The sequence below is a fragment of the Manis javanica genome, chromosome 16, assembly GCF_040802235.1.
Source record: "Manis javanica isolate MJ-LG chromosome 16, MJ_LKY, whole genome shotgun sequence".
Taxonomy (NCBI): domain Eukaryota; kingdom Metazoa; phylum Chordata; class Mammalia; order Pholidota; family Manidae; genus Manis; species Manis javanica.
Genome location: NC_133171.1, coordinates 3,489,314 through 3,512,173, shown reverse-complemented (window position 1 = coordinate 3,512,173; position 22,860 = coordinate 3,489,314). Strand labels below are relative to the sequence as shown.

Here is a 22,860-nt window from a genome sequence, read left to right as displayed (position 1 = left end):
GAGTGAAATCATTTGGTATTTCTCTTTCTCCGCTTGGCTTATTTCACTAAGCATAATACTCTCCAGCTCCATCCATGTTGCTGCAAATGGTTGGATTTTTCCACTTCTTATGGCTGAGTAGTATTCCATTGTGTATATGTACCACATCTTCTTTATCCATTCATCTACCGATGGACATTTAGGTTGCTTCCAATTCTTGGCTATTGTAAATAGTGCTGCGATGAACATAGGAGTGCATCTGTCTTTCTCAAACTTGATTGCTGCGTTCTTAGGGTAAATTCCTAGGAGTGGAATTCCTGGGTCAAATGGTAGGTCTGTTTTGAGCATTTTGATGCACCTCCATACTGCTTTCCACAATGGTTGAACTAATTTACATTCCCACCAGCAGTGTAGGAGGGTTCCCCTTTCTCCACAGCCTCGCCAACATTTGTTGTTGTTTGTCTTTTGGATGGCAGCTATCCTTACTGGTGTGAGGTGATACCTCATTGTAGTTTTAATTTGCATTTCTCTGATAATTAGCGATGTGGAGCATCTTTTCATGTGTCTCTTGGCCATCTGTATTTCTTTTTTGGAGAACTGTCTGTTCAGTTCCTCTGCCCATTTTTTAATTGGGTTATTTGTTTTTTGTTTGTTGAGGCGTGTGAGCTCTTTATATATTCTGGACGTCAAGCCTTTATCAGATCTGTCATTTTCAAATATATTCTCCCATACTGTAGGGTTCCTTTTTGTTCTATTGATGGTGTCTTTCACTGTAAAGAAGCTTTTCAGCTTAATGTAGTCCCACTTGCTCATTTTTGCTGTTGTTTTCCTTGCCCGGGGAGATATGTTCAAGAAGAGATCACTCATGTTTATGTCTAAGAGGTTCTTGCCTATGTTTTTTTCCAAGAGTTTAATGGTTTCGTGACTTACATTCAGGTCTTTGATCCATTTTGAGTTTACCTTTGTATATGGGGTTAGACAATGGTCCAGTTTCATTCTCCTCCATGTAGCTGTCCAGTTTTGCCAGCACCATCTGTTGAAGAGACTGTCATTTTGCCATTGTATGTCCATGGCTCCTTTATCAAATATTAATTGACCATATATGTTTGGGTTAATTTCTGGGGTCTCTAATCTGTTCCACTGGTCTGTGGCTCTGTTCCTGTGCCAGTACCAAATTGTCTTGATTACTATGGCTTTGTAGTAGAGCTTGAAGTTGGGGAGTGAGATCCCCCCTACTTTATTCTTCTTTTTCAGGATTGCTTTGGCTATTCGGGGTCTTTGGTGTTTCCATATGAATTTTTGAATTATTTGTTCCAATTCATTGAAGAATGTTGCTGGTAATTTGAGAGGGATTGCATCAAATCTGTATATTGCTTTGGGCAGGATGGCCATTTTGACGATATTAATTCTTCCTAGCCATGAGCATGGGATGAGTTTCCATTTATTAGTGTCCCCTTTAATTTCTCTTAAGAGTGACTTGTAGTTTTCGGAGTATAAGTCTTTCACTTCTTTGGTTAGGTTTATTCCTAGGTATTTTATTCTTTTTGATGCAATGGTGAATGGAATTGTTTTCCTGATTTCTCTTTCTATTGATTCGTTGTTAGTGTATAGGAAAGCTACAGATTTCTGTGTGTTAATTTTGTATCCTGCAACTTTGCTGTATTCCGATATCAGTTCTAGTAGTTTTGGAGTGGAGTCTTTAGGGTTTTTTATGTACAGTATCATATCATCTGCAAATAGTGACAGTTTAACTTCTTCTTTACCAATCTGGATTCCTTGTATTTCTTTGTTTTGTCTGATTGCTGTGGCTAGGACCTCCAGTACTATGTTAAATAACAGTGGGGAGAGTGGGCATCCCTGTCTGGTTCCCGATCTCAGTGGAAATGCTTTCAGCTTCTCGCTGTTCAGTATAATGCTGGCTGTGGGTTTATCATATATGGCCTTTATTATGTTGAGGTACTTGCCCTCTATTCCCATTTTGCTGAGAGTTTTTATCATGAATGGATGTTGAATTTTGTCAAATGCTTTTTCAGCATCTATGGAGATGATCATGTGGTTTTTGTCTTTCTTTTTGTTGATGTGGTGGATGATGTTGATGGATTTTCGAATGTTGTACCATCCTTGCATCCCTGGGATGAACCCCACTTGGTCATGGTGTATGATCCTTTTGATATACTGTTGAATTCTGTTTACTAATATTTTATTGAGTGTTTTTGCATCTACATTCATCAGGGATATTGGTCTGTAATTTTCTTTTTTGGTGGGGTCTTTGCCTGGTTTTGATATTAGGGTGATGTTGGCCTCATAGAATGAGTTTGGGAGTATTCCCTCTTCTTCTATTTTGTGGAACACTTTAAGGAGAATGGGTATTATGTCTTCTCTGTGTGTCTGATAAAATTCCGAGGTAAATCCGTCCGGCCCCAGGGTTTTGTTCTTGGGTAGTTTTTTGATTACTGTTTCAATTTCTTTGCTTGTAATTGGTTTGTTTAACTTTTGTGTTTCTTCCTTGGTCAGTCTTGGGAGGTTGTATTTTTCTAGGAAGTTGTCCATTTCTTCTAGGTTTTCCAGCTTGTTGGCATATAGGTTTTCATAGTAGTCTTTAATAATTCTTTGTATTTCTGTGGAGTCTGTCGTGATTTTTCCATTCTGATTTCTGATTATGTTGATTTGTGTTGACTCTCTTTTTCTCTTAATAAGTTGGGCTAGAGGCTTATCTATTTTGTTTATTTTCTCAAAGAACCAGCTCTTGGTTTCGTTGATTTTTGCTATTGTTTTATTCTTCTCAATTTTGTTTATTTCTTCTCTGATCTTTATTATGTCCCTCCTTCTGCTGACTTTAGGCCTCCTTTGTTCTTCTTTTTCCAGTTTTAATAATTGTGATGTTAGACTATTCATTTGGGATTGTTTTTCCTTCTTCAAGTGTGCCTGGATTGCTATATACTTTCCTCTTAAGACTGCTTTCGCTGCATCCCACAGAAGTTGGCTAGTATGGCAGTCTATTTCCCTCTTTAGTTCTGTTAGTATTTGCTTCACATATGCTGGTGCTCCTGTATTGGGTGCATATATATTTAGAATGGTTATATCCTCTTGTTGGACTGAGCCCTTTATCATTATGTAGTGGCCTTCTTTATCTCTTGTTACTTTCTTTGTTTTGAAGTCTATTTTGTCTGATATTAGTACTGCAACCCCAGCTTTCTTCTCACTGTTGTTTGCCTGAAATATGTTTTTCCATCCCTTGACTTTTAGTCTATGCTTATCTTTGGGTTTAAGGTGAGTTTCTTGTAAGCAGCATATAGATGGGTCTTGCTTTTTTATCCATTCTATTACTCTATGTCTTTTAATTGGTGCATTAAGTCCATTTACATTTAGGGTGGCTATTGAGAGATATGTACTTATTGCCATTTCAGGCTTTAGATTCGTGGGTACCAAAGGTTCAAGGTTAGCTTCTTTGTATCTTACTGCCTAACTTAGCTCGCTTATTGAGCTGTTATATACACTGTCTGGAGATTCTTTTCTTCTCTCCCTTCTTATTCCTCCTCTTCCATTCTTCATATGTTGTGTGTTTTGTTCTGTGCTCTTTTTAGGGGTGCCCCCATCTAGAGCAGTCCCTGTAGGATGCCCTGTAGAGGTGGTTTGTGGGAATCAAATTCCCTCAGCTTTTGCTTGTCTGGGAATTGTTTAATCCCACCATCATATTTAAATGATAGTCGTGCTGGATACAGTATCCTTGGTTCAAGGCCCTTCTGTTTCATTGCATTAAGTATATCATGCCATTCTCTTCTGGCCTGTAGGGTTTCCGTTGAGAAGTTTGATGTTAGCCTGATTGGTTTTCCTTTATAGGTGACCTTTTTCTCTCTAGCTGCCTTTAAAACTCTTTCCTTGTCCTTGATCCTTGCCATTTTAATTACTATGTGTCTTGGTGTTGTCCTCCTTGGATCCTTTCTGTTGGGGGTTCTGTGTACTTCCATGGTCTGTTCGATTATTTCCTCCCCCAGTTTGGGGAAGTTTTCAGCAATTATTTCTTCAAAGACACTTTCTATCCCTTTTCCTCTTTCTTCCTCTTCTGGTATCCCTATAATACGAATGTTATTCCTTTTGTATTGGTCACATATTTCTCTTAGTGTTGTTTCATTCCTGGAGATCCTTTTATCTCTCTCTATGTCAGCTTCTATACGTTCCTGTTCTCTGGCTTCTATTCCTTCAATGGCCTCTTGCATCTTATTCATTCTGCTTATAAATCCTTCCAGGGATTGTTTCACTTCTGTGATCTCTTTCCTGACATCTGTGATCTCCTTCCGGACTTCATCCCACTGCTCTTGCATTTTTCTCTGCATCTCCTCCCACTGCTCTTGCATTTTTCTCTGCATCTCATCCCATTGCTCTTGCATTTTTCTCTGCATCTCTGTCAGCATGTTCATGATTTTTATTTTGAATTCTTTTTCAGGAGGACTAGTTAGGTCTGTCTCCTTCTCAGGTGTTGTCTCTGTGATCTTTGTCTGCCTGTAGTTTTGCCTTTTCATGGTGATAGAGATAGTTTGCAGAGCTGGTACAAGTGACCGCTGAAAGAGCTTCCCTTCTTGTTGGTTTGTAGCCTTTTCCTGGGAGAATAGCGACCTCTAGTTGCTTGTGCTGGGCAGCTGTGCGCAGACAGGGCTTCTGCTTCCTGCCCAGTTGCTTTGGGGTTTATCTCCGTTGTTGCTGTGGGCTTGGCCTGGCTGGGGCTGTTCCTCCAAAATGGTGGAGCCCCGTTTGGAGGGGGAGCGGCCAGGAGGCTATTTATCTCTGTAAGGGGTCTCTGTGCTCTCTGCTGCCCAGGGGGTTAGGGTGCCCAGAGATCCCCAGATTCCCTGCCTCTGGTCTAAGTGACCTGTCCTGCCCCTTGAAGACTTCCAAAAAGCACTCTCCAAACCAAAACAAAAACAGCAACAATGAGAGAGGGAACAGAAAGAAAGAAAAAAAAAAAAAAAGGAAAAAACAAGCGATTTTTTTTTTCTTTTTTTTGTCCTCAGGTGCCAGTCCCAGGCACCCGCTCACTGGTCCTGCTGCCCTGTCTCCCTAGCACCAGGGTCCCTGTCCTTTCAAGGCTTCCAAAAAGCACCCACCCACCGGTCCCGCAGGGAAGGAACGCTCGATATTCTTTGTCCTCAGGCACTGGTCCCAGGCACCCGCTCACCAGTCCCGCCACCCTGCCTCCGTAGCACCGGGGTCCCTGTCCCTTTTAGGCTTCCAAAAAGCACTCGCAGAAAAGAGAAAAAAAAAGGGGGGGGGAAACGCGCGATTTCCTCTGTCCTCAAGTGCCGGTTTCAGGCACCCGCCCACCGGTCCCGCAGGGAAAAACGTGGGATATTCTTTGTCCTCAGGCGCCGGTCCCAGGCACCCGCTCACCAGTCCCGCCACCCTGCCTCCCTAGCACTGGGGTCCCTGTCCCTTTAAGGCTTCCAAAAAGCGCTCGCCAAAAAAAAAAAAACCGCTCCGGTTTCTTTCCACCCGCCGGGAGCCGGAGGGAGGGGCGCTCGGGTCCCGCCGGGCCGGGGCTTGTATCTTACCCCCTTCACAAGGCGCTGGGTTCTTGCAGGTGTGGATGTGGTCTGGATGTTGTCCTGTGTCCTGTGGTCTCTATTTTAGGCAGATTTTTCTTTGTTATATTTTCATAGCTCTATGTGTTTTTGGGAGGAGATTTCCACTGCTCTACTCACGCCGCCATCCTGGCTCCGCAACCTCCATCTTATTTTTTTATATCTACCATGTTCTATCTAAAATAGGGTGACTTGCAAAGAATTTTTAGAAATTCATATAAGCTCTGAAAAGGAAAAAAAACAGGGAGCTTTAATATGATTGGTGCTTTTCAAGGGCATAGCTTAGAACTCAGGAGAAAGAGTCATAAAGAATTTTTTCAGTAAACTATTAGTTGGTTCTCTCATTAAACTAGTTGGATAGGAAAGTACATATTACAATAATCTCGATCAAGTCTGTCACTGTAACTAGTTCTGTTAAAGGTAATTCATAATTTAGTTCTACAAATTCTTCAGCTTACATGAGCATTTAACTTAAAATGTTGATTGTGTTTTTATAGTTTGTCTCACTGTAGATTTTCAATTAATATTTAAGATAGACCTTACCCTTTTTCTTTTCATCCAACTTTTTTTCTTAGCTTTCTGTGACATTCTAATGAGAATCTCATTAGATTCAAAGTCTTTGTACAGTATATCATTATTAGTTAATGGAAATGCAGTCCTAGGACAAATGCTAATTTAGTGAAATTTATATAAACAATACTGTGAAAAGATTTGATCTTTACTCTTTTAAGGTCTGTACCATGCCAGCACTGAAGTATCGTCTGTTAAGCATGAAGGCTGTATTAAGAGTTTGGGTTTTATAGGTTCTAGGAGTATCTCCACATTTCTAATAGGGGAGCTGAATGTGGTACTAGCTGTGAAGAAATCCCACCTGCGTAGTGCCCATGGAGCCTGTTGAATTCTAGTAAGATCTGCAATCCAGTGAAGTAGGAATTCATGTCTAGGAAATTTACATGTTTAGAGCATGGTAGCTAGCAATGGTGTGGCCAAATAGTTTATTTCTTATTATCAATGAAGGAAGTAGAATTTAGCTCCTTTGCCTGTGCCTGTTTCTCTATTTTGTGTCTTTAAAAAGACACATACTTCAGTTCTCAGGTACCTATTCTGATTATGCAAGCTCCCTGTCATGAAATTGAATGAAGCATGGTGATACTGGTTGAATTTGTGCTCGCCTGTTCTTTTACCTTAAAGTCTGCAGCTTTAAAAGGCAATCCACCAATAGCTGAGATTATTGGTGCAATAATTTATGTAATTTCTAGTGAACCCAAGTCACTAATTATTTGATACATAGTAGTCATAAGGACCTGCTTTTTGGAGGATGGCCTCTTACTACCCAATTTTGGACTCACCTTGCTGCCCTGACCTCACTAGCACCCCCAAACTCACTAGCAAGTACTGCACAGCTTTGGACCTTGTTAAATGAATTTTTGCTGCTGATTGTACATAATTTTTATCATCCAGACTAAGCTGTACCCAGTAGCCAGACCATCCCCCAGAACTTTAACATGCTTTAGTACTCAGAGCATACAAATAAATACAAAGGTCTAACTAATTATTGAGCTCTTTAAACAGTTTAAAAAACTGACATCCTTTGGAACTGGTCAAGGAACAGGTCAGTAGCATTTACTCCACTTCAGGAAAAAGAAAAACAAATAGAAAAAAAAAACATGTTTCAGTGGGATTAGTTAAAATGCTCTATTCTGCCAGAAGATAGGTTGCAAATCAAAATTTAAGAATGTGAAATAATACAGCTAAGGGAGAAGCACATAACAGCAAAGGCATCTAAAGGTCATCTAGAGAAAGGAAGGTAATAGCAACTTTTCAATCTTTGCTATTTTCTGCCAATGAGGAAAGCTGAGGAAATAAAGTGTTAGCGTTGAAACAAAGCAGGAACTCCTACTGTAGCCAAGTTGTGGCAGTGGGTGGTCTTTTCAAACATAATGTCCTTGTTAGGGTGGTGAGCAGATGTTCATTTGCATTCTATTAGTCTAGTAGTTCCATCTTGAACTCCCTGATACTGAGTATCTATCAAAAGCCGAATTGAGAGAGGAATTTTTTAATGGGCACTTGTCACTTTTGTAGTTCTTAACTGAATAGTCTAAATCCATTCCCGCATTAAGCCAGATTTTTAGAAAGCTGAGGACATGGACCAACTCAAATCGGTCCCTACTAAACTGTTTGACTCAAATGAACTTGGTATTTTATATTAAGAAATACTATAAGAAGCAGCCCTATGAAATGCTTTATTTTATTTATCTTAATGCAGCTAAATTTTAAAAAAATCATTTGCCCCACTAGAAGGGACCCAAGATAGAGATACTTATAACTTATTTTTATCTGGTTCTAATAGATATATTTGTACTAGAATAATTTTCTCTTGCTCTAGCTACTAGAACAAAAAGAGTTAATCAAGTAACTAATGCCTTCAAGAAGGCCAAACCTCATTCATTCATTCATTTATCCATTCAACAGGTTTTTCTGAGCACCTTTAATGTATGTATTTACCACCAGCACACCTTCTTCAGTGTAGTCTCCTCAGGTCTTTTGCCCAGTTTTATTGTGTTGCTTGTTTTTTCATTATTGATTTGAGAGTTCTTCATATATTCTGGATATAAGTCCTTTATTGTTATGTATGGTACAGATATCTTCTTGTTGCTTATGTCTTATTTTTCTTAGCAATGCCTTTCAAAGAGAAGTTCTTAATTTTGATGAAGTCCAAAGTTTTATTCTTTTATGAATTGTGCTTTTGGTGTTGTATATAAGATATATTTGCCTTTCCAAGGTCAAATATTTGGAACAAAGATTTCTCCCTATATTTTCTTCTAGCAGTTTTGTAGTGTTGTCTTTTACTTGGATCTGTGAGGTTCATTTTTGGTTAATTTTTGTATTTGGTGCAAGGGATGGATCAAAGTTCCTTTCCCTTTTTTAAATAGATGTCCAATTGTTCTGGCACCATTTGTTGAAAAGATTATCCTGTTTTCTTTTGAGTTGCCTTTGCACCTTTGTCAAAAATCAATTGACCATACATGTGTGGGTCTTTCTGGACTTTATTCTGTTCTATTGATCTATGTGTCTATCCTTTCACCAATACCAGACTGTCTTGTTACCATTTCTTTAGCGTAAGTCTTGAAATCAAGTTTTAGAAGTTTTTCACTCTGTTTTTCAAAATTATTTTGGCTACTTCAGCCCCTTTGCTGGAGTATAAATTTTAGAACCTGCTTGTCAATGTTCCACAAAAATTTTTGCAGGAAATTTGATTGACATTGTGTTGAATCTGTAGATCAGTTTGGAGAGATTTGATATCTTAGTAATACTGAGTTTTCCAGTTCACAAGCTCGGGATTTTTTCCACTTATTTAGATCTTCTTTGACTTGTTTCATCACTGGCTTGTAGTTTCAGGCATATCTTACATATATTTCATTCGATTTATACATAAATATTTACTGTTTTTTGTTCTATTTTAAAATTCCAATTTATGATTGTTGCTAGTATGTAGAATTTCCCACTGGTTTTTGTGCTACAATGTATATTATGATCTTGCTAAACTTACTAGTTCCATAACCTTTTTTGTAGGTTCTTTTAAGATTTTCTACATATACAATCATGTCTTCAGTGTATAGAGATCGTTATATTTCTTGCTTTCCTATCTGTATGCCTTTTTATTTCCTTTTCTTGATTCCTTACACTGACCAGGACCTCCAGTAGGATGTGGAATAGAAGTACAAGGGCTGACATCCATTCCTCATGCCTGCTCTCGGGGCTGAAGCCTTCAGTCTTTCACTATTAAATACATGATGGCTATAGAGGGTATTTTTTGTAGGTGTTCTTTAGCAGGTTGAAGAAATGCGCTCTTTTCTAGTTTGCTGAGAGTTTTTATTGTTATTATAAGTGGGTGTTGAATTTGATAAAATACTTTTGCCATGTTTATTGAGATAAGCATGGTTTTTTTCTTCTTTGGTCTGTTGATGAGGTAAATTTTGTTGACCAAGTTTTGAATGTCAAATTAATCTTTCATTCCCTGGATAAAACTCACTTGGTCATTATGTATTGTCATTCTTATAATATTGCTGGATTCCATTTGCTAATATTTTGTTGAGAATGTTTTTCTTGAACTGTGTTCTTGAGAGTTATTCTGTGGTTTCTTATAATATCTTCGGTTTTGGTATCAGGTAAAGTTGGCCTCAATAAATGAGTTGGGATGTCTTCCATCCTCTTCTATTTTCTGGAGGGGTTTGTGTAGAAACTGGTATTATTTCTCCTTTAAAATGTCTTGTAGTAAATACCATTGAGTTCAGCTGAATTCAATTTCTTTAATAGACATAGGACCATTCAGGTCATATATTTCTTCTTGAGTGAGCTTTGGCAATTTGTGTCTTTCAAAGAATTTGTCCATTTTATCAAAATTGTCAAATCTGTGGTATAATGTTGTACTTCATATTCCCTTATTGCCTTTAAATGTTTGCAGGGTGTATACCAATGTTCCCTCTTTCATTCTTAATATTGGACATTTGAGTCCTCTCTTATATTCATGGTCAGTCTCCCTAGAGGTTTATCAATTTTATTGATCTTTTCAAAGAATTAGCTTTTGGTTTCATTGTTTATTGTTTTTATGTTTTCAATTTTATTGATTTCTGCTCTTCCGTTATTTCCTTCCTTCTCTTTCTTTGGGTTAGTTTACTTTTCCCAATTTCTCAAGGTAGAAACTTGGATTATTAACTTTAGATTTTCTTCTTTTCTGATGTAAGCATATAATGCTATACTTTTTCCTGTAACCATTGCTTTAGCTATATCCCACACATTTGATATGTTGTGATTTCATTTTTATGCAGTTCAAAATGTTTTCTGCCACCCCTGGATTTCCTTTTATACCCATGTGTTATTTAGTAATTTTTCATTTCCAAAGATTTGAGGGTTTTCCAGATATCTCTTTGTATGGATTTATAGTTTAATTCTATTATGGTTAGAAAACACACTTTGTATAGTTTCAATTCTTTGCAATTTGTGGAAGTATTTCAGAATATGAATCTATTTATTTAGCACAGAATGGCCTACCTCGGTGAGTGTCCCATGTGTACTTGAAAGAATGTATATTTTGATGTTTCTGGGTGGAATGTTGGTTTCATCTAATGTCAGCTAAGTCAAATTGGATCATAGTATTAGGTCTTCTATACACTTAAGTTGCTCTAATCTTTATTAATTACAGTCTACCTTCAAATAATATTACACTGATATTTATAGTATAAGACTGTTAAGACAGCATATTTCTGATTTCCCACTTGTGTCTTTTGTGCTATTGTTGGCATACTTTTTTCTTTTATATATGCCATAATTCTACAGTTCTACCATTCTTTGCTACTCTTTTTGCTTCAGATAGTCAGTTATCTTTTAAAGCAATTAAAAACAAAGTCTTCTTTATTTTACTTTTAGTTCAACCATTTCTAGAGATCTTCATTTCTTTGTGTAGATCCACGTTTCTGTTTAGCATCGTATTCGTCTACCTATGGAATTTCCTTGACCTTTTCTTATGGTACAGCTCTTCTGGCAAAGAGTTCTTTCAGTTTTTGTTTGTCTCATATTTATGTGAGGTTTTTAAATAGTTGAGCTGAGAGGTAGGTAAGTGTCTAAAGATGAATGTTATCAATTCCTTTCTTCGCATGAGACTCGCTGGGACCAGTGAATATGCAGATGTAATCATGTGCCAGTGATGTGAGTCTAGCCTGTAAGAGGACTGGCAGCTTCCGCATTTGCTTGAGAAAAACCACCCACCTGGATGGAAAGAAACTTGAACATACTCCTGAATTATGAGTCACACGTGAAGGGAAAAAGGCCAGAGAGAGGAACACCAGGTACCAGACATGTAAGTGAAGCCCTCTTGGACCTTCCGTCTCCGCCCAGCTAAGCTAAATTCAGTTGAGAGAGTGACCTCAGCTGAGTCCACACAGAGCAGAAGAGCCCCCGTCTTATCCCTGCCCAGATTCCCAACCCTGTCACATGGTGATAAGAAAAGTCAGAAAGATGTTTAGTCCATTTAAAAAATATTTGTATATTCTCGACAGACAGGATACCGCCTTGTTGCTTGCATGCAGGTAGAACTTAAAAATTTTAAACTAGTTCTCCTACTTTCTAGTAATTCAAGATTATTAGGTGTCCATTAACTGATTGCATGGACTAGCAATAGTGATTTTTCAATGTACATTCAACTAACAGAGCTTCATTAAATATGGTTTACAGCTCCTGTTCAGTTACACTCCCCAAGACTTCAGACAGATCTACTAGTGTTTCTATTCAGTTGGGAAAAAAACACCTTACATTTTTTTCTTCATTCAAATTTTAAAGTGTATTGTAACAGAAGGGAGGAGAGATTGTTTTATCCTTTACTGAAACTGAGTCACTGCTCTTTGGACCCAAGCCTTTTGCTGGTTATGTGCCCAGAGGTTATGTGTCTCTAGGCTCAGCTAGGTGAGATTCCATCTCTCGTAAGATGGAATCAGAAGTCTCCCATTCAGCCTTAGGGAGAAAGAAAACTGGCTGTGATTGTGTGTTAATTAATGTGACTGTCCAGGAACTTCCAATGTTTTTATTTGCTTCCTCTAACTTACTCTCAAAGGTTTCAAGACAAACCTTCATTATCAATCTGAAGAAACATTAAGCACACATGCCTCAATTATATCCATTCTTTCTTTTTTTTTAAGAAGAACAAGGTTTAACATGAATATATAAGGTATATACATAATCTTGGAAAGATTAGGGCCCAGTTTGGTAAATAGACAGGAGGAAATGAAGCACCTATAAACAGCTGTGGGCATCTTGTTAGTTCCAAGACTAGAGAAAACTCTCCTTGCAACATACGCACTCTTGCGGTGTGGGCTTCTGGCTTGCTGTAGGAAGAGAGCAGGTTGAGTTTCCATAAAGAGTGGATCCTCTTTCTAGTAGATCAAAGTCCATTCATGTTACATACAGATTGCAGATAAACATCTTTCTAGTAAAGTCCATTCACGCTACATACAGATTGCAGACAAACATCATAATCATTATTTGTTGAGATTCATGATAGGAGGACAGAATCGGATGGTGGTTCCTGTGAAGCTCTGATCAGGCACTGAGGGGGCCCTAAAGGCAAAGTGCAGTTCGCTGTGCCCAGAATCCAGGCATGGCTGTCTGGCCAGGAGCCCCTAAAGATGCCACTGGCTCCTGCAAAGTCGGATGGCTACCTGCTGTTGGGCAGGGCAGGGCCAGGTGTTTTGCCTGAGAATAGTTTCTCTTTAAAAACTTATGGTACTCTCCCCCATTGCACTGCCTGCATTTTATTGGCTAGCAGGGCCCCAGGTGCCCTGTGCCGATGGTGTCCATGAGTCTATCCAGTCACAGCAGGAATGGTGCTGTGGCTCATACCACCACCTGTGCTCTGCGTAGGTGAGTTCTGAGTGTTGGAATGGCAGGTGGGGACACAGGGCCCTCCTATTACAGGTGAGGTATTTTTCCCTACTGTGTCACCTGTGTCTTGGCCAGGTGGATGCCAGCTGTGCTGATGGGAACCAGGACCACCAGGTCCTCCAATCATGGAAGGATGTCCCCTACCTTCTCACCTTTTTGGGCAGGTGTGCTCCAGGTGCTTGGCATGAAGGTGGGACTAGAAATGGGTAGTTAGGCACAGAGACAGTGTGGGCCTTTTTAGCTGTGTTGGCTTTGGTATGCCCAGGTGAGCTCCACTACCCTGATGGAAGGTGTTAGCAGACGTGTGTTTGACCCATATTTCTTTTACACGATGGTGGTCCCTCCACATGCAGGAGGTCGTACATGTCCAGGTGGGCTCCAGGCACACTGATGGAGTGTGGGGACAGTAGGCCTCCCATCATGGAGACAGTGGGGTTGCCTCCCATTACTGAACCACCTTTGCTTAGGACTGGGGGTACCCAAAGGCTTGGGTTTCAGATGGTGTTCATAGGGTGTCCTATCATTGAGATGCTTGCCTGTCCTCCTGGGGCAGCCATGCTGTGGCCATACAGAGCCCCCATTATCTGACTGTGAGGAGGAATAGGAGTGTCACATGCCCTCTTCTTGGGTGACTTCTTGTTGACTATTTGGGATGCTTGTGGATGAGTGGGGCCTAGGGCAGGCACACTGAGACCTGATGTCCCCCTACCCATAGGGGCTGCAGGAGCTGCCAGCACGAGTGGGCCTGGCATGGCACCTGTAAGCAGTGAGTTTCCATCCCAACTGCTGGGCATGCTGGTAGGAACTCTAGGTCCCCTGGTGGTGGTGGTGCCACTGGGAATACCAAAGGCTGGCTGGGTGTTGACAGTGGTGCCAAATGCAGGAACTGGCAATGTGAAACCTGCGAGGTTTGATTGCATTTTGCTGCCTCTGGGTGACTGGGTGGCAAGAGAACCTAGGGCCACCTGTTTTCCGAGAGATTTTTTAGGCTTCTTCCCATCAGAGTTCCAAGCAGTGCTTGAAACTGGGATTGTTGGGTTAGAGAGATGGGTGGAAATTGCATTTTTTCTGCCAGCTACTTTGGAAGGTAAAGAGGTGGAGACATGGGCTGAAGAAATACTGCCACTGCCTGGTTTGTTCTGCTATCCAGGAGGTACCATGGAAGCCGGGAAGTGATTTGTCCCAGAGACAGGTAGGATGGAAAATGTTAGCCTAGGAAGGCAATGCTGTATCCATGGCATCATCATCAAAAGTAGGGTTTGCATAGGTGCTGCCTGCTGCATTGTGGCAGACCGAAGGAGCCATGAGGAATGCACCAGAGAGTGCAAGAACCTTGGGGAGACAGTCTTTCTGGGGCTGCCCATTAAGAATCCCAGTTGTGGGCTGAGGGGTGGCTTGGGGGCCAGTGGGGTGGTTAAAAATGGGGGTGTGGCTGGGGATCAATAAAAGTGGGTTGGTAGGACTGGTCCCTTTGCAGGGTGCCGGTGGTTCAGTCTCCCCGTGGAGTCTGAGGGAGAAGTGAAGAAGACAACCTGGGAACGGGGAGTCATATCCATGTTCATATCAGGATCTGAAGTAGGTGGTGAGGGCAAGCCTGCAGGTGCCTGGGCGGCCATGGTGGGAGGGCCTGCAGCCGACGTGATTGCTGGGACAGTGAGAACAGAGTTACTGAGGGAAGGCATGGGAACAGGGGTGGGTAAGAAGCAAGGAACAGGAGAGTCTGTACACTTAGATAGTGGGGAGTTCATTGGACAGGAAGGCTGCTGCAAGGAGGTGGTGGAGGTGCTGGGAGGTGCGGGGAGGTTAGAAGTAGGCGATGCTGTAGCTGTGGATGAATGAAAAAGGCCCTTACTCTCCTCTGGTGGACTTCCCACTGCAGGGACCTCTGAGGTGTGAGTAGCCAAGGGCAGGGAGCCTGCAGTCTCTGGGGCAGGTGGTGAGGAGGAAGGGGCAGGCTGAGTGGCACGGCCATCAGCTACAACCTCTCTTTTACCCTCCAAGCTTTTGTTTCTCTGACAGTCAGTGCTATTCTCCAGGTTGCCCAGGTTTTTGGTGACAGCTAAACAAGGAAGCTTACGAGGTGGGGCCAGCTCACCACGATCCCATGGCGCTAGTAGTGGCAGGGGCTGCAGCAGCGGGAGCACTGGAGGCACGGATGCTTTCTTCGTGTGGCAAAGAGCTCCTGGATGGGATGACTGCAGGCTTTGTGCCCTGCATCTTCTTCCCAGATGGCGGTGAGTCTGCGGAGCTCGGCTGATGGTCTTCACCTGGCACTTCCTCTGTGGATGCCTCTGGCAGCTGGGAACAGTGTGGGCTGGGGTCAGAGAGCACCGTTCCTTCTGGATCAAACCTCCCAGGAAGTGGAACATCTCCAGAAGGGCTGTAAGAAGTGGTGGCCATGTGGTCTTCAGAGGAGGAGCTCACCTGAAACATGTGGGTGGTCTTCCTCGAGCCATCTTCTGGGGGCCTAGGATGGCGGTCCAGAGGCCCCAGCCTGCACTCCAGAGAGGTGAGAACTCTGCTGGTGTCTAGGGGCCTAGATGTAGATGACATATACCCACTGCCACGGGACCCCTGTTCTCATCATCCTGCCCTGCGGGCTCTACGTGATCCTCCTCCTCTTCTGTCATCCCTTCTGCAGGCTCTTTGTGGACCTCCACTTCTGGGCGAGGAAGCGGGAGGTGAATGGCTGGCACTGGCTTCCTAACCTTGGCTACCTGCTCAGGTCATAAATGCAGGAGAGTCTGTATTTGCCCTGAAAGAGAAGGGATGCTCCTAGCTCTTAAGTGTCCAGACATCCTGGACTTAAGTGCTGAGAGAGTGGGCTTCTTCGGCTGTTGGCAGCCGCGCTCAGAAAATAGCGCCCAATGCAGGGCAGCCGGAAGGCCCCAAACTTCCTAATGACAAATCATCCCACACCACTAAACTACATGCTAATTGCGCCTTGGCATAAGGACCAATGAGACCCACCAAATGGTTATGCTAATAAGGCATATGGAGCCGCACCAACCAGGTCAGAGCATGAGAACTATATAAGCAAGCCCCTCCTTCCCCTCTGGGTCCTGCCCAACTCATTTGTTTCACAAAGAGCTGAAGAATAAAGCTTTCTGCAGAAGAATCCTGCTGTTGTTGCGTGCTGTTCTTGCCGGCGAGGACGGGGCGCGCGACAAGTGGTGCCGAAACCCGGGAACCAGAACATCACCGGCACAGGGAGGACCCTTCAGACATCTGGAGAGGATTCAGAACTGCAGGTCAGAAGAAAGCCCGGAGGGGTAAGTTCCGAGAGGCCCCTGCTTTTTAGGATGATGGTTGATGGTTCTCTGTAAATAAGGAGGCACCATGGGGAATGCACCGTCATTAGTCACGGCGCTGCAGACAGCTCTCAAAGAGCGAAACTTGAAGGTCTCCAGCAAAGTCTTAGGATCTTTTGTGAAGGAGATAGACCGTGTGGCCCCCTGGTTCATTTGTTCAGGGTCCCTCTCAATCCCGAGCTGGGACAAACTGGGGAAAGATCTTGATAGAGAGGAGGAGGAGGGTAGCCTGAGGGGAGGCACCAGGCCCCTCTGGAAACTGATTAGAGCTTGTCTGCAAGATGAGAGATGTGAAAAGGTAATAAAAGAAGGTCAGAGAACATTGACAGATATCCAAGAGAGCATGTCAGAAACGGAACGGGAAACAGAGAGCGCGCGCGGCCGAAAAAAGGCCACAAAAACGAAGGTAAAGAAACCCCAGAGTGAGGGAGAAAGCCCGCCTAGGGCAAAAGCGAAAGAGCCCCGAGAAGCGAGTGACGATCGCCTCGGAGAAAATAGTAAATACCCCTGGAAAGAGTTGAGGGACCTCCAACTCTCCAATAGGGAATCTGAGGAGGAATTAACATCCGCAGAGGAAGGGGAAGAAAATAAAACCGCAGAGTGTAGAAGTAAGGGAACCAGCAAAGTTGAAAAGCGGACCAAGGAAAAAATGAAAGCAGGGTGTCCCCCGACGCCCGTTGCCCCGCCACCTTACGTGAGTGGCGCACTCTCCTTTTGCCACCCAGATACTCTTCAGGCAATTAGACAAATGTTTCCTGTATTTGAGGATAACGGTGTATGCTCTCACCAACCCCTGAGTCATAAACAAGTTAAAGACTTAGCGGAATCCGTCCGAGCGTATGGGGTCAGTGCCAACTATACCATAGCACAAGTTGAGAGATTAACAGAGACAGCCATGACACCCGCAGACTGGCAATATGTAACTAAGGCATGCCTTTCTAGTATGGGGCAATACATAGAATGGAAGGCATTGTGGCATGATATCAGCATGACCCAGGCACGCGCAAACGCGGCCGAAGGACAGCCTGCGTGGTCATATGATATGCTGACGGGCCAAGGACAGTGGGTAGCCAACCAGACCGCCTTCCCCTTACAGGTATACGCACAAATAAACACGTGCGCCGCCAAGGCATGGAAAGCCCTCACCAACAAAGGAGAAGTATCAGGCAATTTGACAAAAATTATTCAGGGGCTGAGCGAGCCATTTTCTGACTTTGTCGCTCGTATGTTGAAGGCTGCAGGCAGAATATTTGGAGATCAGGAACAAGCAATGCCCCTAGTGGAGCAATTAGTATTTGAACAATGTACCAAGGAATGCAGACAGGCGATAACACCCTGGAAACAGAAAGGGATACACGCTTGGTTGAAAGCCTGTAGAGAAATAGGAGGACCACTCACCAACGCGGGCCTAGCCGCAGCCATATTACAGAGCCACAAACAAGCCAGGATCACTAACAGAAGTATTAAATGCTTTCACTAATCTGTCACGAGGCCTGTCCCAGTATCTTTCAGGAAACTGGTCCCAGGACTTCGATGGAGCACTAGAAGAACTGCGGCAAGAAATTATCCACATCAACTCCACCCGTCTAGATATCTCCGTAGTGGAAGGACTCTCTTCCTGGTTCCTCAGAGCTCTCTTCCACGTCAAGGAGTGGGCGGGCATGGCTGGGATGGGCGTGTTCCTGCTTGGAGGTCTCATGCTCCTACTCTGGTTGTTATGCAGACTCCGCAACCAACATAAGCAGGACAAGGTGATCCTTGCTCAAGCCCTAATGGCGATAGACGTTGGCGCCTCTCCCCAAGTGTGGCTCAATATGCTTAAGAAGGAAGCTCAGCTTTAGCTTGAGGTAGCTCTTGCACCCTGAGCCCATGTGGCACTGCACCAGGCCCGAGTACCTCAATGCTTAATCACAGCTTTCTTTAAGAAGCTCATGGTGCAAGAGGGTTGAGAAAAAAGGTCCAAACCCTTTGTACCAAGCGGTCCCAACGCCAGCCAGAGGATGCGAGGCAAAGCACTGCAAGAGGTCTTGGACCCCTCTGAGAGGCATGCCTGACTGCATAGGGGTAGATGCCCAGAACCCCTCTCCAAAAAGGGGGCATCAGGAAGTATGATGGAGGTCAGGCCTCTGTCTCCGCCTCTGCTGGCAAGTTCCGCCTTGAGCTTCTGTTAGACAAAAAAGGGGGAGATGTTGGCAGCCGTGCTCAGAAAATAGCGCCCAATGCAGGGCAGCCGGAAGGCCCCGAACTTCCTAATGACAAATCATCCCACACCACTAAACTACATGCTAATTGCGCCTTGGCATAAGGACCAATGAGACCCACCAAATGGTTATGCTAATAAGGCATATGGAGCCGCACCAACCAGGTCAGAGCATGAGAACTATATAAACAAGCCTCTCCTTCCCCTCTGGGTCCTGCCCAACTCATTTGTTTCACAAAGAGCTGAAGAATAAAGCTTTCTGCAGAAGAATCCTGCTGTTGTTGCGTGCTGTTCTTGCCGGCGAGGACGGGGCGCGCGACATTCGGCGGGTCTCTCCAGTTCATCAAGGGCAGGACACCCGGTGGGGAGCATCTGGAAGCTGGGTAGGATATCACCTCTGCAGCTGGATGGAAAAGCCCCCTGATAGTGGCACACGATCTGGGTAGATCAGCCCGTGACCAGGGCAGTCAGCAGGTGCAGGAACAGCGGGGTGCTCCGTGGCAGGAGGGGCAGTGTCCTGGGGTGGGAGAAGCAGACGACAATGACAGAGGTGGTGGGGTGGGGCACGGAACTTAAAAAGGAAATTGCCCATGCAGACAATCAGTTGTGTGCAAAAGGATCCGAGAACAGAGTATGAAACTAGGAGAACATCTCCTTTGCTTCTGACACTTCTCGAGGCCAAGCACACACTGAGCTAGCTGACCAGCAACTACAATTGTGATGTCACCTGGGCACATGTCACTAAGTCCCCACCATGAGGGGCAGCCAGCCCCATGCCCCGGAGGAGACCTCACCAAAAGTCAAAGGGTGTGGCAGAATTTCCAGTGCCTGGGACCGCCCACTGACTGTTGCAGGTGGTGGGCACCAGGTAGACCACCATGAGGGACCATTCAGGGCTGCAGTGGATGCATCCATCAGCATTCATGCTGCCCAGGCACTGGCTCTGCAGGTCTCTCAGCACCCGATGTGTGGCGGCCAGCCCAGTGTCCCAGGGTTCCAGAGGCCAGGGCCTGCTTAAAGCCACACAGAGTGGTTCTTGCTGGGCTTTTAGTGCAACTGGTGCCCTGGAAGGACAGATGTTCCAGAAAACTGGTAACCTTGATTCACTGAGTGAGCAGGACCTGGGGGACTGCTCTCAGTCTCAAGGCAATGAGGGCTGCAATGGTGGCCTAATGGACAATGCCTTCCAGTATGTTAAAGACAATGGAGGCCTGGACTCAGAGGAATCCTATCCATACCTTGCAAGGGTAAATGAGGTTCCTTATCTTATTATTCCAGCTCTGCTCTCAAAGTTAATTTTCAGAGATAACAGGAACCTTATTCAGCATTCACATTCTTTGCAAACTGCCAGAACTGTCATTGTGAATTACCAGCTTTTGCAGTCAGCAGTATAGCTGTTCTTACTTCTGTGGAACATGGAGAATACATCAACATTCTGCATATAATGCAGATTTCTCCATGGTGAAAAGTGTCTTATGGACAGCCCCAAGGGGTCTCATTGAAGAAACATCTGCTAATTTCTCCATTTCAAACCAACCGAAAGTATTTTGCTTTCTGGGCTGCTTTATAACAAAGTTCTGGGAAATCATTAAGCTGCAAACTGCTGTTTTGTGGACCTGGTACTCATGTTCCCCAGGAGATGGATGGTGGCCATCAAGTTTCTTTTCCATTTGCCTTTAAAAGGACACAGATGCCTGTAACTACAAGCCCAGGTTTGCCGCCGCCAATAACCCTGGCTTCGTGGATGTCCCTCAGCGGGAGAAGGCCCTCACGAAGGCCGTGGCGGCAGTGGGGCCCATCTCTGTTGCCAGCAATGCCAGCCATGAGTCATTCCAGTTCTATCAAGCAGGTAGACGTGTTTGTCTCCTTAGTGTAGAAATTCAGGCAGGCAGACCTGGAAACCACCACCATGACTGAGTCACCTGTGTGACGTCCTGCTTCACAGGATTGTAGAATTTTGAGTGTGTGCATTTAATAAAGTGATGTTCCCATTTGACATTATACTTTAAGCATTTTCTCATAATAAACTCTTCATGAATATTTCTAAGTGGCTATGTAATTCTAGAACCTAATTTATGTGATTATTTTCCAATAGTTGGGTCTTTGTTCCAAAAAATTTTTACTGGAATTAAAAAAGCCTTTTTTTGTTTTGTCCTGTTTCCTCAGTTGACATTCTAAGAGTAGGAAGGATTATGCTAATTATTACCAATAAATATGAGCGATCTTTGATAAGCAGATCTTACTGGAAATCTTTTAAGTAGAAAATATCTTGGATATGGTTGGTTTCTTGTGAGTTGCTTGACTTTTTCCTTTTTATTGGCCATTACTATTTTTTGGCAAATATTTACATCTTATTTGGAACTTGTTTATAATATTGCACTGAATTTTGAGATGCCTCTTTTTTTCATTAAGGTATAATTGATATAAACTCTTATGAAGGTTTCACGTGAAAAACAATGTGGTTACTACATTCACCCATATTACCGAGTCCCCCACATACCCCATTGCAGTCACTGTCCATCGGTGGAGTAAGATGCTACAGATTCACTACTTGTCTTCTCTCTGCTATACTGTCTTTCCCATGATCTCCCCCACACCATGTGAACTAACCATAATAACCCTCAATCCCCTTCTCCCTTCCTCCCCACCCACCCTCCCCCAACCCTCCCCTTTGGTAACCACTAGTCCCTTCTTGGAATCTGTGAGTCTGCTGCTATTTGGTTCCTTCAGTTTTGCTTCATTGTTATACTGCACAAATGAGGGAAATCATTTGGTACTTGTCTTTCTCTGCCTGACTTATTTCACTGAGCAAAATACCCTCTACCTCCATTCATGTTGTTACAAATGGTACGATTAGTTTCTTTCTTACGATTGAATGATATCCCATTGTGTATATGTACCACCTCTTCTTTATCCATTCATCTACTGATGGACACAGGTTGCTTCCATATCTTGGCTATTGTAAATAGTGCTGCAATAAACATAGGGGTGCATATGTCTTTTTGAATCTGAGAACTTGTTTACTTTGGGTAAGTTCCTAGGAGTAGAATTCCTGGGTCAAAAGGTATTTCTATTTTTAGTTTTTTGAGTATACACCATATTGCTTTCCACAATGGTTGAACTAGTTTACATTCCCACCAGCAGTATAGGATGCTTCCCCTTTCTCTGCATCCTTGCCAGCATTTGCTGTTCCTAGTCTTTTTGATGTTGGCCATCCTAACTGGTGTGAGGTGATATCTCATTGTGGTTTTAATTTGCATTTCCATGATAATTAGCAGTGTGGAGCATCTTTTCATGTGGCTGTTGGCTATCTGAATTTCTTCTTTGGAGAGTTGTCTGTTCACAACCTCCACCCATTTTTTAATTGGGTTATTTGCTTTTTGGGTGTTGAGGCATGTGAATTCTTTATATATTTTGGATGTTAACCCTTTGTCAGATATGTCGTTTACAAATATATTCTCCCATACTGTAGGATGCCTTTTTGTTCTACTGATGGTGTCCTTTGCTGTACAGAACATTTTTAGCTTGTTGTAGTCCCATTTGTTCATTTTTGCTTTTTGACCTGAGGAAATGCATTCAGGAAAAAGTTGCTCATGTTTATATATGAGAGTTTTATGGTTTCATCCTTACATAAAGGTCTTTGATCCATTTCAAGTTTACTTTTGTGTATGGAGTTAGAGAATAATCCAGTTTCATTCTCTTACATGTAGCTGTCCAGTTTTGCCAACACCAGCTGTTGAAGAGGCTGTCAGTTCCCCATTGTATGTCCATGGCTCATTTATCATATATTAATTGTCCATATATGCTGGGGTTTATATCAGGGCTCTCTATTCTGTTTATGGGTCTGTTCTTGTGCCAGTACCAAATTGTTTTGATTACTGTGGCTTTGGAGTAGAGTTTGAACTTAGGGAGTGTAATCCCCCCAGCTTTATTCTTCCTTCTCAAGATTGCTTTGGCTATTCGGGGTCTTTTGTGGTTCCAAATGAATTTTAGAACTATTTTCTCTAGGTCGTTGAAGAGTGCTGTTAGTACTTTGATAGGGATTGCACTGAGTCTGTAGATTGCCTTAGGGAGGATGGCCATTTTGACAATGTTAATTCTTTCTATCCATGAGCATGGGATGTGTTTCCATTTATTGGTCTCTTCTTTAATTTCTTTCATGACTGTCTTGTAGTTTTCAGAATATAGGTCTTTCACTACCTTGGTTAGGTTTATTCCTAGGCATTTTATTCTTTTTGATGCAATTGTGAATGGAATTGTTTTCCTGACTTCCTTCTGCTAGTTCATCATTAGTGTATAGGAATGCAACAGATTTCTGTGTATTAATTTGTATTCTACAACTTTGCTGAATTCTGACATT

At 43.1% G+C, this 22,860-nt stretch overlaps 1 protein-coding gene across 1 annotated transcript; it reads left to right on the top strand.

Annotated features, from left to right (window-relative positions):
* The first annotated feature begins 15,028 nt into the window (after positions 1-15,028).
* LOC140846781 (uncharacterized) lies at positions 15,029-18,770 on the top strand. The gene is made up of 2 exons (XM_073224471.1): positions 15,029-15,498; positions 15,631-18,770. Exon 2 carries the CDS (start codon positions 16,329-16,331, stop codon positions 17,778-17,780), a length of 1,452 nt encoding a protein of 483 aa, XP_073080572.1. The 5' UTR covers positions 15,029-15,498; positions 15,631-16,328; the 3' UTR covers positions 17,781-18,770.
* The last annotated feature ends 4,090 nt before the right edge of the window (positions 18,771-22,860 follow it).